At 41.3% G+C, this 16177-nt stretch overlaps 2 protein-coding genes and 1 long non-coding RNA gene across 9 annotated transcripts in view; 2 read left to right on the forward strand and 1 right to left on the reverse strand.

The window, feature by feature from the left end:
• The window catches only part of LOC125753399 (uncharacterized), a 28664-nt gene extending 26226 nt beyond the window's left edge, over positions 1–2438 (forward strand). For both annotated transcript variants that reach the window (XR_007405123.1, XR_007405122.1), the window contains one exon: positions 2092–2438. This is a non-coding gene — a long non-coding RNA (uncharacterized LOC125753399). The remainder of the gene's footprint in view (positions 1–2091) is intronic.
• PLCH1 (phospholipase C eta 1) overlaps positions 1–16177 on the reverse strand; it is a 203727-nt gene that overhangs the window by 75968 nt on the left and 111582 nt on the right. For all 6 annotated transcript variants that reach the window (XM_049099691.1, XM_049099696.1, XM_049099695.1 and 3 more), the window contains 2 exons: positions 6628–6774; positions 3684–3927 (listed from right to left, as the gene is read on the reverse strand). In XM_049099691.1, coding sequence (XP_048955648.1) covers positions 3684–3927; positions 6628–6774 — 391 coding nt within the window. The remainder of the gene's footprint in view (positions 1–3683; positions 3928–6627; positions 6775–16177) is intronic.
• On the forward strand, positions 7980–9488 carry LOC112652502 (methylosome subunit pICln-like). The gene has a single exon (XM_035705020.2). It carries the CDS (start codon positions 7996–7998, stop codon positions 8680–8682), a length of 687 nt encoding a protein of 228 aa, XP_035560913.1. The 5' UTR covers positions 7980–7995; the 3' UTR covers positions 8683–9488.

Raw genomic sequence — 16177 nt, forward strand, 5'->3', positions numbered from 1 at the left:
TGAAAAGGAACGAAATTGGAAGACTCCCACTTCTTGATCTCAAAACTTATCTCAAAAAAAAAAAAAAACTTATCTCGAAGCTACAGTAATCAAAAACAGTGTTGTATTAGCGTGAAGACAAACATATGAATCATTAAAATAGCCCAGAAATAAACCCTCACATCTATGGTCAAATGATTTTTGACATGGCCGACAAGACCTTTATATGAAAAAAGGACAGTATTTTCCACTAACGGGCCTGAAAAACTTGGATATGAACATGCAAAAGAATGAAGTTGGATCATTAGCTAACACTCCCCCAAAAAATCAACTCAAAATGGATCAAGGACCTAAATGGAAGACCTGAAACAATAAAACTCTTAACAGAAGACAGAATAAAATCTTCACAACATGGGATATGGCAAGGATTTCTTGGGTATTAACACCAAAGCACCCGTGAGAGGAGAAAAAACAGACAAATTGGACTTGATGAAAACTTAAAAATCTTGTGCATCAAGGACACTATATCAATAAAGTAAAAAGACCAACAGGATGGAAGAAAGTATTTGCAAATCATGTATCTGATAAGGGATTAATATACAGAACTCTTAAAACTCAACAGAAAAACAGATAACCGGATTTAAAAATGGGGCAGGAGGGATAAGGGGGTGCATCAAATTGTTCACATCAGTCACCTTGAAGAAGAAGGTGCAAAAATTCATACACAGGGATAAAGACTATTGATCTTTCCCTCATGCAGCTCTGTATTCTTTGGCTTACCGCAATGAGCATGCATTTCTCATGTAACTGGAAAGATCTGATAAAGGGGTAAATTTTGCTGCCACTTAGAAAAAAACGACAATATGCCCGTTGCTCTTACTGGTCTACTTCAAGGCTTATGAGAGGCAGTTACATACGTGGTTAAAGGCTCTGTGAACACTGTGAATTTGTCCTAGTTAACTGGGTGAGGATAGCAACTTCTAGAATTTACTGTCTTCCCCTACAGCCATGTCCCTTTCTTCTTCCTTGTTGGAGAACCTCGGTTGTGTTCAGGTATTCAAGAACCAGGTGCTCCAATGGAAGCGGAAGGTGAATCTTGATTGGCCTTAGGACAGCCATCCCCAAAGTATAATCCAAAGGGTCCCCATAACCATGAAGTCCCCGCCTTTTCCAACTATTTACCTGGGTGAGGCTAAGTTTTCTTCATGCATTTCCACTAAAACAATATAACATATGGACTGAATGCAGAGGCAGACAGGAAAATACTTGGGTTCTATTCAGGTAGATGTTAAAAAGACTTGCAAAGGAGGAAAGCCACTCTACTGTTCCTCACTAATTTGTCTTGAAAAATAGTTCTCATAAAAATATGTTAACATGTGGGATGCCTGGGTGGCTCAGCGGTTGGGCATCTGCCTTCAGCTCAGGGCGTGATCCCGGAGTCCTGGGATGGAGTCCCACATAGCGTTCCCCGCAGGGAGTCTGCTCCTCCTTCTGCCTGTGTCTCTGCCTCTCTCTGTGTCTCTCATGAATAAATAAATAAAACCTTAAAAAAAATATATGTCAACATGTAATAGTTCATTATAATTGTAAATGAATTGACAAATATCATTTTTAATTTTCAGATTTAATTTCTAATATGACAGTATCAACAGCTGAAACCCACATAAACAACAAACTCTTTGGAGTCTTCAGTTTTTACGAGTGCAAGAGTCCCGAGCTCCAATTATGCTCATTATTTACCTTGTTGAAGACTGGCTTAGAAACGGGCCTATAACAGCAATTCTGGCCAATGATGAGACTTAGTCTTTTGGGGGTAGGAGGGGAGGGGTGTCCTGGGAAGATTTACTTTGCTCTTAAAGAAAAGGGTTTGTGAGGGGCACCTGGATGGCTCAGTCTGTTAGGCATCTGCCTACGGGGCCGTGATCCCGGGAGTCCCAGGATCTGGCCTGTCCAGCGGGGAGTCTGCTTCTCCTTCTGCCCCTCACCCACTTGGGCTTTCTCCCTCTCACTCTCTCTCTCTCTCTCTCTCACTCACTCTTTCTCATAAATAAATAAATAAGTAAGTAAATAAATAAATAAATAAATAAATCTTTGAAAAAAAATTTTTTAAAGGTTTGTGAGAAGAAACTATGATCCCTCTGAGCAGGGCTGTTTGGAGCTGTCACCAGAAGCAGCCATACGTCCGTCTGACCAAGGGGCATCCCACTGAGGACTGCACCAACCACCTGGGCCTCGTCGAACCCCGGTCTCTGATGACATCACTGAGCCACTGCCTGACCAACCCTTGAACTGCCCCATCTCACATCTCCTGCTCATGAAAAATGAATATTCTTTTAGTTCCAGGCACTGTTGGTACAGTTCTGTGGCTTATACCAGAAAGCGATTTTATTCGGTATTTTTGTGGGGCTTTTTTTGTAAACCAAATGTTAAGGAGTGAAGGACTAAATTAACGGAATAAAGCACAGAAAGTTAGTTTCTATGTTTGTTTTGTTCATTTATGAATCCCAGGTGCATCTATCCGCATGCTGTGAATATTGATGAAAAACATCACGGCTCATCAGCTCAGACATTCACACTGTCAAAATTCCTTTCATGGGCTGAATATTTCTGCTCTGCTCAAACAATACCCTGGGTGAGGAATTATAACTAGAGCAGCACAAATTTATCACTACGCTGGGGGGAGAAAAATCAGGGCACACATTCCAATGACAGCAAGGAAGTGGTACTATTCTCTTCATACACAGGGACACATGTATTTTAAGACCATTCAAAATTTGAGAAAGGGAACCAAAGCAGTCAACAGCTCCATTGCCCTCACTTTACAGATAAGGAAATTGAGGCCAGAAAGGCCATGGCAGCTGACCAGCTCAATACCAGCAGTAGAAGGGCCTTCAGACCAAGCATGTTGACTATTTATCTTGTCAGTATTACAGGACCTCAAGAAAGGGCTTAATCAAGGAGACTCAGATGTGTCCCCAGTGTTTTAAACAATTGAGAGAAGGTAAATGGTATGAAGTAGAAAATAACTTGTCCTTCTGTGTCAATCAGTTTCCAAACTGTAAATTAAAGAGAGAGAAGAAGGAGGAAGGAGCTTAATATTCATATGTAATAAGAACTCAAAAAGTACTTGTTGGGACACCCGGGTGGCCCAGGGGTTGAGCATCTGCCTTCGGTTCAGGGTGTGACCCCGGGGTCCCGGGATCGAGTCCCACGTCAGCCTCCCCACAGGGAGCCTGCTTCTCCCTCTGCCTGTGTCTCTGCCTCTCTCTCTCTGGGTCTCTTGTGAGTAAATAAATAAAATCTTAAAAAAAAAAAAAAGTACTTGTTAAAACTAAACTGATTTGATCATAAAGCAGGATTTTCTCTAATCCAAATAAACTCTTTCCCAGCTAGCTCATCCCTCCTAGGAAACCTTAGGCTGCACGCAGAGGCCTCTCAGATCGTGGTGCTAAATTCAGGCTCCTCACCAGAATCCTGCTCCTGCGTCCATGCAAGCTTGTCTCTCTACGTTGTGCGCATTCATCTACTTGGGGTCAGAGGGAGCAGAGGGCAGAAAGGTGCTGGGGGTAAAGAGGAAGAGAGGAAAGCAGCTTTACGCCTCAAACTTGTAGGAGAGAATAAAACACGGTCTAATACACACACACACACACACACACACACACACACACACGCCGAGATCAAAGTTAACACTCCGGGGAGGATATTGGTCGTGGGTCCTCTGCCGCTTGGCAAGGGAGTCCTCATCACTGATGCCAGCCATCAGGTACTTGAGGCCTGTGATCCAGGTGCGGGCCTCCTCGGGGTTGGAGGTGATGAGATCCAGAGACTCCATGTGGTTGCCATGGTAGATGGTGAAGCAGCAGCTGGGATCGAAGTGCCCCTCAGCTTGTCTGTGGAATATCTCAGACTGCCGGCCCTCGGTCACTTTGTAAATGGAGTCAATAAGTACTGGGAGGAAAGTAAGGCACACAGTTACGTGGCAGGTGAAGGTATGCATAGTGGATTAAGGGGGAAAAGAAAGAACAAAGCCATCATAAATTTTAAAAATAAGCATCGGGATCCCTGAGTGGCGCAGTGGTTTAGCGCCTGCCTTTGGCCCAGGGCGCGATCCTGGAGACCTGGGATCGAATCCCATGTCGGGCTACCGGTGCGTGGAGCCTGCTTCTCCATCTGCCTGTGTCTCCGCCTCTCTCTCTCTCTCTGTGACTATCATAAATAAATAAAAATTTAAAAAAAAAATAAGCATCAACAGGGATGCCTGGGTGGATCAGTCAGTTGAACGTCTGCCTCTGGGTTTCAGCTCAGGTCATGGTCTCATGGGTCATAAGGTCGAGCCTTGCATCAGGCTCTGCACTCCGCATGGAGTCTGCTTGATGATTCTCTCCCTCTGCTGCTCCCCACACTCGTTCTCTCTCTCTCTCTCAAATAAAAAAAATCTTTAAAAAAAATAAGCATAAACAAATTCACTGTCTGTGAATTGCAGTATTATGTTCAATTGTGAAATACAAGCCCTGTTATTTCCTGCTAGGAACCTTCTCCACATACCACTTTATCTTCCTGGGCAGCCTGGACAATGCCTTTCCAGGCCCTGCATCAGGAGATGTTGAAATTTATGATACGGGGGCACCTGGGTGGCTGAGTTGGTTAAGCAGGTCCCTTCGGCTTGGATCATGATGCCAGGGTCTTAGGATCGAGCCCTTCGTCGGGCTTCCCATTCAGGGTGGGGGGCCTGCTTCTCCCTCTGCCTCTCCCTCCAGCTTGCGCTCTCTCTCCCTCAAACAAATAAATAAAATCTTTAAAAATAAAATAAAAATAAAGCAAAAATAAAAAAAGAAATTTATGGTAGGAAGATCAATATACACATTGGGATGAAAAGACTGGTAGAAAAGGAGACTATGAATACAATCAAATTTATAGTTTGCACATTTGCACAGGCAAAACATACAAAAGTACCTAGGACCAACTCTAGAGTTATGCAGAAGATGAGAGTTCAAAATTGGAAGGAAAAAAAAAAAAAACATGTGGTGATAACTGAGCAGCACTGATAAATGTGATCGGCATTTACAGAAAGAATGCTAGGATGGTAAAGGTGAAGCAGGGCTTAGAGAGGTACAGAGGAATAGGGTGGCATCCCAGGAGAGAAAGCATAAGATACGGAAACACGAGGTCCACACTAGGGATGGTAAATAGACCATTTATGCTAGACTGGAAAGCTCGAGAGACAGAGAGAGAGAGAGAGAGAGAGCGCGAGCTGGGAGATGAAGCTGGAAAGGTAGGTGGAGGCTAGATCACAGCCTAGTATAAGAGTCAGAGATAAGCACCATTTAGGTAATGGAGCAGTACTGCAGCTTTGGATCAGTGAAGCACTAGCAGGGACGATTACTTTAGATTAAAATAGTACTTTTTTATTTGTTTGCTTGCTTGTTTTAAAGCATTGAACCAGAAGTGTTGCAAGTTTACTGACTGCCTCTATGTACCATCTTTTCTTCCTCCTCCTCCTCCTCCTCCTACTCCTTCTCCTCCTCCTCCTCCTCTTCCTCCTCTTCCTCCTTAATAGCAAAGTCACAATTTTCTTCTGGTATCAACTCATTCCCTGCATGATTCACAAAGAAACGAGCCGAAGCCCACCCTAGAGCAAGTTTTGGTGAGTCTAAGCCATTGGGGTTGGCCCATTCCTATTTCTTATGACTGATTAAGGTATGAGACGATAACTCAGTTTTAACCAAGGAGACATGGGACTGTCTGCTTTGAGAGAAAATACTGGAAAGTGGTTCCTCTCTCCTAAAAAAGGAAGCATCATGTTGCTGTTGCCTTGACTACAGGGCCAACACACAAGGGACAGAGCCAAGAGCACTGAAGAAAACCAAACTAGAGAATGTCCCACGCCTGGACCTGCCGAGCTCTGAGTTTCCTGTTGAGTGAGACGTTATATCCATTTATCATGAAGTCTAGGTTAGTCAAAGTCTTCTGCTACTTGAAGAGGAAAGCGTCTTAACTGACAAAAGCAGAAGAAACTAGCAAAATGGATATGGGTTAGGAGACATCTCAACAGGCCAGAAAGGTGAAGAGACTGTAGACCAGGGCGGTGCCTTTGAAACAGGAAGGAAGGAGATGAGAGAGCCATTACATGGGACCTGACACCGACTTGGTGACTGTACAAAGTGTGGGACAGAGACTTTAAGTAGGGCTGAGATCAAGGCTCTTTTGCTTGATATTATCAAAAGTCAACTCACTAATGAGTTAACCGTGCTCAGAATATGGCCATACACTTTTAAGTCCATTGGATTTATGATATCCTTCACCTTTTCTTGAAAAATAAAATAAAATAAAAGGTCTCACGTTATAAAACCTCATATCCCAACAACAACAACAACAACAACAAAAAAAAAACGATGCCTCCAATACAGGGGAAATATTAACATTCACAGCATTCATGGACAAGAAAACTTTTATGGATTGAAATTCCCAAAGAATTAAAAACGCAAAAATGGTCCTTACTTATTCAGTCTGTCCACATTCTTTAGCAACAGACGGCAAAACTTACAAAAATACCAAGTTTCGTAGACCTGAAGCTTCCACAGAGCACAGCAAATATAACTCATGCGTTACTATATCAAGTCAAGCAAAGAATTCAAAGGCTGGTCTTACTTTTTGCCTTCTCACTCTTCCTCGAGGGTCTCCATCGAAGGCGGGTCCGATGCTCATCCAGGTAAAAGAGCCGGACTAGCCCTTTGGTTCCACGTTTCAGTTTGATCATCTGAGTCCCAGACTGCATCACACTCATGCATCTTTCAACTGCAAAAGAGATGAGAGGATTTTCAGCTTGTAGTGCACATGCAGACTGGCGTTCAGAAAATTTACTATCAAATAAAACCTCGGATTCACTCCCCAAAGATTCCAAGGGCCAGAAGACAAAGTTGGTAAAGGTAATCTGGAAAGAGCTACTGGGGAATTGATTTTCCAGTCTTAGGTTAGTAAAAAGCCTTCCTGATTGAAATAAAATTGTACTTCCAGATAAACAGCGCATTAATGCTACACAAGGCCATCTTCTGTCCTAACTGGCAACATGTTTTTTGGTATGAGGCTAATCATTTGATGCTTGGATGTATGTCCATAAAGCATTTCTCAGACTTCATGGTAAATCTTTTGAGCTTCTATATAGTCAGCTCTAAAAACATGTCAGTCCCTTAAAATGCAATCAACTAAAACAAGATTGACAAAATGTTAATAATTTTTTAAATTGAATAACGATTACTGATGGGTTCGTATTATTGCATTTTTGTGTACATTTGAAAACAGGATATGAAAACATTTAAATAAATAAATATGAAAATAAATACCATTTTTAAAATGTGATCAGAAAAATAAACACGTATTCACAATTCAATATAAAACATTTGCTGATTAATGAAGTAAACTGCTAAGATTTTCCACCTAGAAGAATAACTTAGTGATTGAATTCAGGCACTGTCCAAATCTCTCATTGTTCAAGTTGAAACTATCATTTAAATTCTCTCTGCTTTGAGAGGAACCTTGTTAGAAGTGGGCATCTGGGGACGCCTGAGTGGCTCAGTGGTTGAGCGGCTGCCTTCGGCCCAGGTCGTGATCCCAGGGTCCTGGGATCGAGTCCTGCATCAGGCTCCTGCAGGGAGCCTGCTTCTCCCTCTGCCTGTGTCTCTGCCTCTCTCTCTGTGTCTCTCATGAATAAATAAATAAAATCTTTTAAGAAAAAAAAAAGAAGAAGTGGGCATCTGTCAGTGTTGCCTGTTTCCCCTTCTTAGTAAGAGTAAGTAAGTAAGTAAGGGGAAATACCCCTTTCCCATTTCATGTGTTTTTGGTGGCCTATCAATCACCCCAACTAAGAAATGCGCACCTGACTAACTTAAGCTAAGAACAAATGTAACTCCCTTCCAAAGAACACAAATCCTAAGCTGTGCATCAAAAGGGAACAGAACGGAGCGCTGGAGTCGCCGCGCGGCAGCTCGCTCCCGGCCTGTCTCCGCGCTCCCTGCTACAATGAGCTTCCTCAAAAGTTTCCCGCCGCCCGGCTCAGCATGGACCGAGGCTGTGCTGAAGGGCAAGGGCCTCGGCACCGGCACGCTCTGCACCGCGGAGAGCCGCCTGTCTTGGTTAGATGGCTCTGGATTAGGATTCTCACTGGAATACCCCACCATTAGCTTGCATGAGGTGTCCAGGGACCTAAATGCCTATCCACGAGAGCATTTGCATGTTATGGTGAATGCTAAATTTGGAGAAGAATCAAAAGAATCTGTTGCTGAAGAAGAAGAAGACAGTAATGATGATGTTGAACCTATTGCTGAATTTAGATTTGTGCCTAGTGATAAATCAGCATTGGAGGCAATGTTCACTGCAATGTGTGAATGCCAGGCTTTGCATCCTGATCCTGAGGATGAAGATTCAGATGATTACGATGGAGAAGAATATGATGTGGAAGCACATGAACAAGGGCAGGGGGACATCCCTACATTTTATACCTATGAAGAAGGATTATCCCATTTAACAGCAGAAGGCCAGGCCACCTTGGAGAGATTAGAAGGAATGCTTTCTCAGTCTGTGAGCAGCCAATATAACATGGCTGGAGTCCGGACAGAAGATTCAATCAGAGATTATGAAGATGGGATGGAGGTAGACACTACACCAACAGTTGCTAGACAGTTTGAGGATGCAGATGTTGATCACTGAAGATGATTTATGCTGCTGTGGGATTCTGCTCATAACTAGGAAAGGACTAAAGAACTTGGTGCCTCTTCTACTGTGGAGTGGGTGTTGATGAAAGTCTTTTTCCTTCTCCAAAATTTACCTGAACCAGTTCTTTTTTTGAGACAGACTATATACTGAGACAAAAAGTTGTCACCAGCAGAAGAAACTATGACCTTTATTAACAAAGGTGAATTAACTTAACCAAGAGGGTATTTGTAGTTTATCATCTACCCAAAACTTTTGTGTATAGGTATCCTCTGAGTAGGCCTATAGTTCCTGCTTTCACTATATGCATCTGCTGTAACCTGGCAGGCCTATGTGGTGAGAATGCGCAGGTGCTTGAAGACATAGGTAGACTGGATGGGAAGGAAGGAGGCTGAATCTAAGATATATCCTTTAGAGCCTAAGGATTCCCTTACCCCTTAAAAAGAAAGACAAAGAGATCTCAGAGAAATCCTGGCCACTGCTTGTTCTTCACAGGGATTAGGGTCTCTTTACTAATTTGGGATCCAGGTTAATTCATTTAGGCATCTATAGAGAGCCTCTTGGGAAATATCCTAGCCACATGAAATACCACTAATATGGATGCTTCTGATTAGCTTTTACTTCTTTCACCATGTTTCACCAGTCTGTTTTGTTATAACCTCTTAGGTTATAGCCTTTAATTTCTAACCTCTTAGGTCAGTTTCCATAACAAATGGAATTGGGATGAAGTCCTCACAGTACTTCAATGATAATTGTTTTGTCTTTGTAATAGTTTAACGAATAAATCTAGGTTTTCTAAAAAAAAAAAAGGAACAGAACTGGGCCATTACGATGGCCAAGACTTAAGAGATGCTCCTGCCCAGCCTCCCAAAGATGCCAGAGTTGTTACAGTTAGCCTTAAGGCTGACATTTTCCGCTTGATTCTGCAAGTTATTCAATACTCTTTCAACTACTTTCTTATTACGTTAGCCAGAGATAGCATCTATCTCGCCAACTAATGCACAGGTACATATATAACCACTAGAGCACTAGAAACATCTGGCTTTGAGCACCTATCTTAGCAAGCTGTTAGAAACAAATAAAAGAAACACAGAAAATAAACTTCAACAACATGAGACTTCAGCTTTTTTTGACCAAGTATTTTGCCTTTATCAGGAGAGATAACATGCCCTTAAACTTAACATTGTACGTACAGAGCACTCACTAAAAGTCACTTCACCATAACCAACTTTCACTCTTCCCGGCATGAAGAGCTTTTTCTTCTCCAAAGAAATCAAGGAGGAGCTGCATAAAATTAAGTATGGTTTTAGGATCTGATACTATAAGGAAAGTGAAATTATAGGTTGCTCTTTCTCATTTTGTATGACACATCAAATAACCAAAAATAATTTTAAAGACTGTGCTTAAGAAAACAAACACACAAAACTTAAAATACTGCCTTTGATGCACAGAGAAAAATTTGAGATTTGGTTTCACACTCATTAGTAGTCACCCACCCTGAGTTCGTTTGGGTAACAAAAGCCCGATTTGAATTCTTGGCAACCACATTGACCATCTCACACCACTAATTAGAGGGAGAACAGTGTCAGTGTATCGGAGATAAAACCAAGTCAAACCAACACAGCCAAAACTCCTAGGAAAACCTGAGAACTTGACCGACCACTGATAATAGCAAGTCACATTGGGGCTTCTAGCTGACTCAGTTGGTAGAGCATCTGACTCTTGATCTCAGGGTTATAAGTTCAAGCCCCATGATGGGTGTAGCAATTACTTAAAAATAAAAATCTTTTATGGGCAGCCCGGGTGGCTCAGTGGTTTAGCACCGCCTTCAGCCCACGGCATGATCCTGGGGTTTCAGAATCAAGTCCCACTTCGGGCTCCATGCATGGAGCCTGCTTCTCCCTGTGCCTCTATCTCTGCCCCCCCCCCCACCTCTCTCTCTCTCTCTCTCTCTGTCTCTCATGAATAAACAAGTAAAATCTTCTTTAAAAAAAACTAAAATTAAAAATAAAAAAATAAATTTTAAAAATCGTTTTAAAAAATAATAATTAAAAATATAAAATAGTAGGTCACATCAATAAACAGATGTTCACAGAGCAACTCCTTGCTCCAGGCGCAGGGCTATGTAATGAGGTAAAGCAGAGAACAAGGAGATTTTGTCTTTGACTTAAAGAGGTTAAACTTTAAGAGAATAAAACATCTAAAAGGATAATGTATTAATGGTAGTTTAGAGCTGTGGTCAAGAACAGAGTCTGAATCTAGAAGCCTGGGATAGAATCCCAGATCTGCCACTTAACTAGCTATATGGCTTTGGACAAGTTACCTAATCCCTGTGTGTCTCCATTTCTTTACCTATAAAGTAAGAATAATAATCTTGAAATGTTGTTGAGGATTGAGGAGTCAGCTCTTGTAAAGTACTGAAGACACTGGCTGGCATATATCATAAGCACTAGAAATGGTAGCTAGCTACTATTATGGTTTTATTGTTGAAAACTTTAAAAATAAATGCCAAGTCTAATGTGAAGACAAAAATACTGGGGGATTCCACAGAGAAAGGAGAATACAGTGGGCTAGAGGTATGCTCAGAGGATAGGGAGGGATGGGTCCCCAACTTTGGAAGAGTGTCTCTCAAGGAAGTCGACAGGATATGTGATTCCATGGCCCAGACAAAACTAGGCTGTAGGAAGCCGGGGGTAGAATAAGATCTTAACCGACTAGCATGAGAGATTCACTAGACATTTCTGAGCAAAGGATTGGTGGAATTAAAAAAAAAAAAAAAAAAAAACATAATTCAGGAAGATGTTTCTTTGGGAAGAGAGAATGAAATAAATTATTTAAGCCAGAGTGGAAAACTGAATTGACTATACTATCAAAGATCTAACAGCAAGCACTGCCTATACATCTGACATAGTGTCCTCGGCTTGTTCACACTTACTCCTTCTCTTTCCTTTTCACAGAATCCCCACTTTTTTTTTTAACCTAAAATGCAACTGCTATGCCCATAACATCTCACTACTTTAACAGGAAAAGCACAATGATATAAAAGTGCAATCAGTCATTTGAGCTAATAAGTACCATCTACTATTTAGCAAAAGTATCATTCAGAGAAACCCAAATATTTTAGAAAGTAGGATTCAATCCCTCACTGAGGAAAGGCATATATATAATATATTAATATTCAGGGACGCCTGGGTGGCTCAGTGGTTGGGCGTCTGCCTTTGGCTCAGGTCGTGATCCTGGGGTCCTGGGATCGAGTCCCACATCGGGCTCCCCACAGGGAATCTGCTTCTCCCTCTGCCTATGTCTCTCCCTCTCTCTCTGTGTCTCTCATGAATAAATAAATAAAATCTTTCAAATAAAATTTTAAAAAATAATAAAAATATATAAATATTCACTAGCTTCACACTGATCCCACCAGCTCAGCCATGGGCTGACTCCAGCTTCATCCACTGCAGTAAACAAGCATATATGATTGAAATGTATTTGCAGAGCTAAGATCTGAAACCCTGTGCTACTTAACTTGTTGATGTCGCTCCTGCACGCTCCTTATCACATGGAAAAGCCATTTAGCTAGAGTCAAAATGAAAAAATCAAGTCCAGGGGAGTCTTGGGAGTGAGTCACCTAAAGTATTTCTCCCTCCCTCAGACCTCACTGTGGACAAGCCACTGAGATGTAAGGCTAACCAGAGAAAGAACATCCTCAGTCATTCTTTGTAACTCATCCAATGTTGGAGGCAAAAATATTCTTCCAATGTCATCTAGATCGCAAAGTGTTAGTTTAAGCCAATTTTCTTTATGTTCTGCCTTCGGTAGAGACAGATGACCGTAGTTGCCACCCACATAGAAGTCATTCTTCAGCCATGCTAGATCAGTAGATTCCATAAAATAGCCTGAGAAACAAGGGAACAAAGGAAGACTTCCAGTGGCAGGTACACAAGGAAGAGTAGGTCCAGGGGCTGAGAATGATAAAACCTCATCACACATATTCCCAGTCCTGGAAGGTGTCTGGGAAAGTCTGCAAATGCAAGTCACAAATTCAGCTAGCTACCACCATCCCTATGATTCCACATTCTGTCTATGGTAGCCTTAATATTTTTTTTAGAAAAGAAACTTATTTTGATATAATGCAGCCGTATTCAGGGATATTAAAAGAGAAAAACCCATAACACACATAGTGTTTTCATCTATTATACTCCAGACCTTGATATGTACCCAAATTTGACATACTGGTTGCAATTACGATATTTAGGTCATTTGGCGTGCTGCTGCTTTTTTTTTTTTTTTCATTTGTATAATAAACAGTTTTCCATGTTTCTACACAGTCTTAATAATTATCATTTTAAAATGGCTGCCTAAGAGAATAGCATAAATATTTAAAGAGCAGAACAGATGAGCAGAAGACTGTATTTCTAACTTTATTACGTAATTAGAGTTTTAAAACCCCTCAACGGAGTTTTATCTGTAAAATGAAAAGGCAAAGCAAACCGGTCTACAAGGTCCTTTAGAATTCAATTCTTTAAAAGTATTAAATCAATTTCTGCCATAGTCAGTTTAAAATAAGTAAATATCCTTAAGGGTTATCAGTTCACTAAAACCCTCAAGCAGAAAATGCTGGAAAAAAAGCATTTCTGATTTGAAGTATAAGAGAGTATATACCATAGGAGGAGAGATTCCCAACATTTCCACTAAGTATATATGACATCTAAGAGGGTTTAACTCTTTAAGCCATGCTTGAATTAGAGGTCATCACATTCTGGTAGGAACGTCGAACACACCACCTGATGCTAATTTTTTAACAGCTTTATTGAGGTATGATTTATATATACATTAAAATACATCTTTTTTAAGTGTACAATTTAATGACTTTAGTATATCTACAGAGTTGTGAGCTGATCCTATTTTAGAACATCTCCGTCACCCCAAGAAGAAACCTCATGCCCATTTGCTGTCATTCCCCATTTCACACACAGCCCTAGACAACCATTAAACCTACTGCCTCTGTAGGTGGGTCTTCTCTAGATAATTCACATAAATGAAAATTCTTAATCTCCAGTCTTATGTATGTGGCTTCTTTCACTCAGCGTATTTTTGAGGTTCCTATGATGATTGCATGCTTTTCTTTTTTTTTTTTTCTTTTTTTTTTGTCTTCTCTTCCCCCTCTCTCACATCACATTAAACTCTTCCTCTGCCATTTTAGGGTAAAAATGCCCCGGATAGGAAACTGTTTGAACAAAATGACATATACATTTGTTGAAGGATTTCTTTTGCTTCAGTGCCCATGGTTCTTGGTTATACTGCTTCAAAAACTGAAGAGGCACACCAGACGAAGAGTGGTGGGCAGCAAAGCAAAATTTATTGAGCGACAGTGAAGTTTACAGAGCCATAGTCCAAAGCTCCTGAAAAGGAAGGGATCCGAGAGGGTTGCTAATGGAGTTTCTATGTGTAGGGATTTTTATGGGCTTATTGGTGGGCTGTTTTAAACTGATTAACCCTCCATGAGCCTGTCACCCAATCAGGTTTTTGTCATCTACCTATCACATGGGAAAGGGTGGAGGGCTCCTTCCAAGGTGGTGGAAAACCCTTTTAAGGATGATTGCCTCTTAGGGTGGGGGCCCCTTGTCCCTGCCTGCCTGTCTTCCGACAATCCTGCATTACATATACACAGTGGACTACTATATAACTGTAGAAAATGATAAAAAAAAAAAGACCTTTATAAACTGATAAGGACTAATTTCTCAAAGACAGTAGTAAGTGAAAAAGGCAAATTATAAAGCTTTGATAGATAGATAGATAGATAGATAAGTTATGCTACTTTTGTGTAACAAAAGCTTGGGTATTTTTTTAAAGATACAAATATTCACCTTTTAAAAAGAAACACAAGAAGGATAATCCAGACAACAATGAGGCTTGTTACTCACAAGGGTGGGAGATAATCAAGTGGAAGGGATAAGGGAGTGATCTCTCTTAGTGGTACATGTTCCAAATTAAAATTAAGTCGATAAGAATGAGAAGGAGGGGAAACCAACATAGAAAGTAAGCCGAAACACCCACGCACTCGGATTCGTGTCTGTGTTTTGCATGTTTGTGTACCCATGCATGTGTCTACACACACACACAAACACCGGCATATATTTCCTAGCTCTGTTCTTTAAAAGGCCAAGGGGCAACATCACCTCCAGCAGTAATGAGCCAAAGTGGGGCCTCACTCATTCTCGGCTCCGAATGTCACATCAAGACCCGTTCTCACATACGGGGCCAAAGGCAGGCCTGCGCTAAGGCCACACAAGAATGTCACTGGCGCTCTTTTGTAAACACATCTATTCTGGGACAGTGGTCACCAAACTGTGCGTGACCAGCCCAAAAAAGTCCAGGTCCTCTGCCAGAGAGTCTTTCAGCAAAAGGTACATGAAAAATGTGAACTGATTTCTTGCCAGCTTCCACGGATTAGAGTGACTCTGAGTGACGGAAAGGGATTAGCTTCTGAAAACAATTCCTTGTCTATGTGGAAAAAAGTGCCAAATAATGCAGATAATGTGTCTCTCAAAGGAAGGAAAAGGAGATTTCCTAGAATCATCAGAGCGGAAGAAAAGGGTACGTTACATTCTCCGCACAGGCCCAAACCTATTTTGGGGCCCATTACACTGTAAGCACTGAAGCAGCTTGCGGATGGGCCCTGCACCGGGTTGACACGGGCCACAGGCCCAGGAGCAAGAGGAGAGGGGACACCAAGGGTTCTGGCGCGGCCTCTGTCACCAACAGGCTGCGTACACTTCAGAAGGTCACAGGATAGCTCTGAATATCTCACTGCCCTCCACCTAAAAATGAATTTTTCTCTAAATTCTGCAAAGTGTACAAAAGAGCTGATCTAGCTCTCCTAGGTATTATTTTGTCTTTCAAGAAGAGAAAATTCTAGTACATCCAAAAGCCTCTCAGAATAACTTTAAAGGGAGAAAAAAAAACTGATTAACATCTGGATATCTTACTAGAGACATGAATTTTTAAAATGATCTTTATATAAAATATAACTGCTCTTCACAGGGAATGGCTTCCCTTGAAAAGCTCTTCCTTGCCAGCAGTTGAGCCTTAAAGTCAAATCATACCAGCTTATGAATAAATGTGCTTACAAACAACCACGAGAGGCTCCACACTTATCAAGTCCATGATTCTCCCCCGCGAAGAGCAAACAATGCGGAGTTCATTGATTTTTCTTTCCAATGCTTAAGTCACTCTTGTGGGGAAGATAAGATTATTTGAAAGGTTTTCAGAAACTAATTGGTCAGCAGTGACATTGTGGAACTTGTTTGCAAACCTTATATGCACGCAGTCAATATGCCTGCAAAGGTGATAAACACATATGGGGGATTCAGATCAAAGCAAGGGTGAAATCAGTAATTTTTAAATGTCAGAACCTTTTTCTTCTATTTTGTTAAGGCCTTCCACGTAACACTTTCCTTTTTAATGAGATCTATTTTGTATTCAACAATGGTTTCTG

This window comes from Canis lupus, chromosome 23 (assembly GCF_003254725.2).
Source record: "Canis lupus dingo isolate Sandy chromosome 23, ASM325472v2, whole genome shotgun sequence".
NCBI classification, from domain to species: Eukaryota; Metazoa; Chordata; class Mammalia; order Carnivora; family Canidae; genus Canis; species Canis lupus.

Coding starts and splice junctions, on each gene's coding strand:
- LOC112652502 (XM_035705020.2), top strand. CDS start 7,996: ATGAGCTTCCTCAAAAGTTTCCCGCCGCCCGGCTCAGCATGGACCGAG.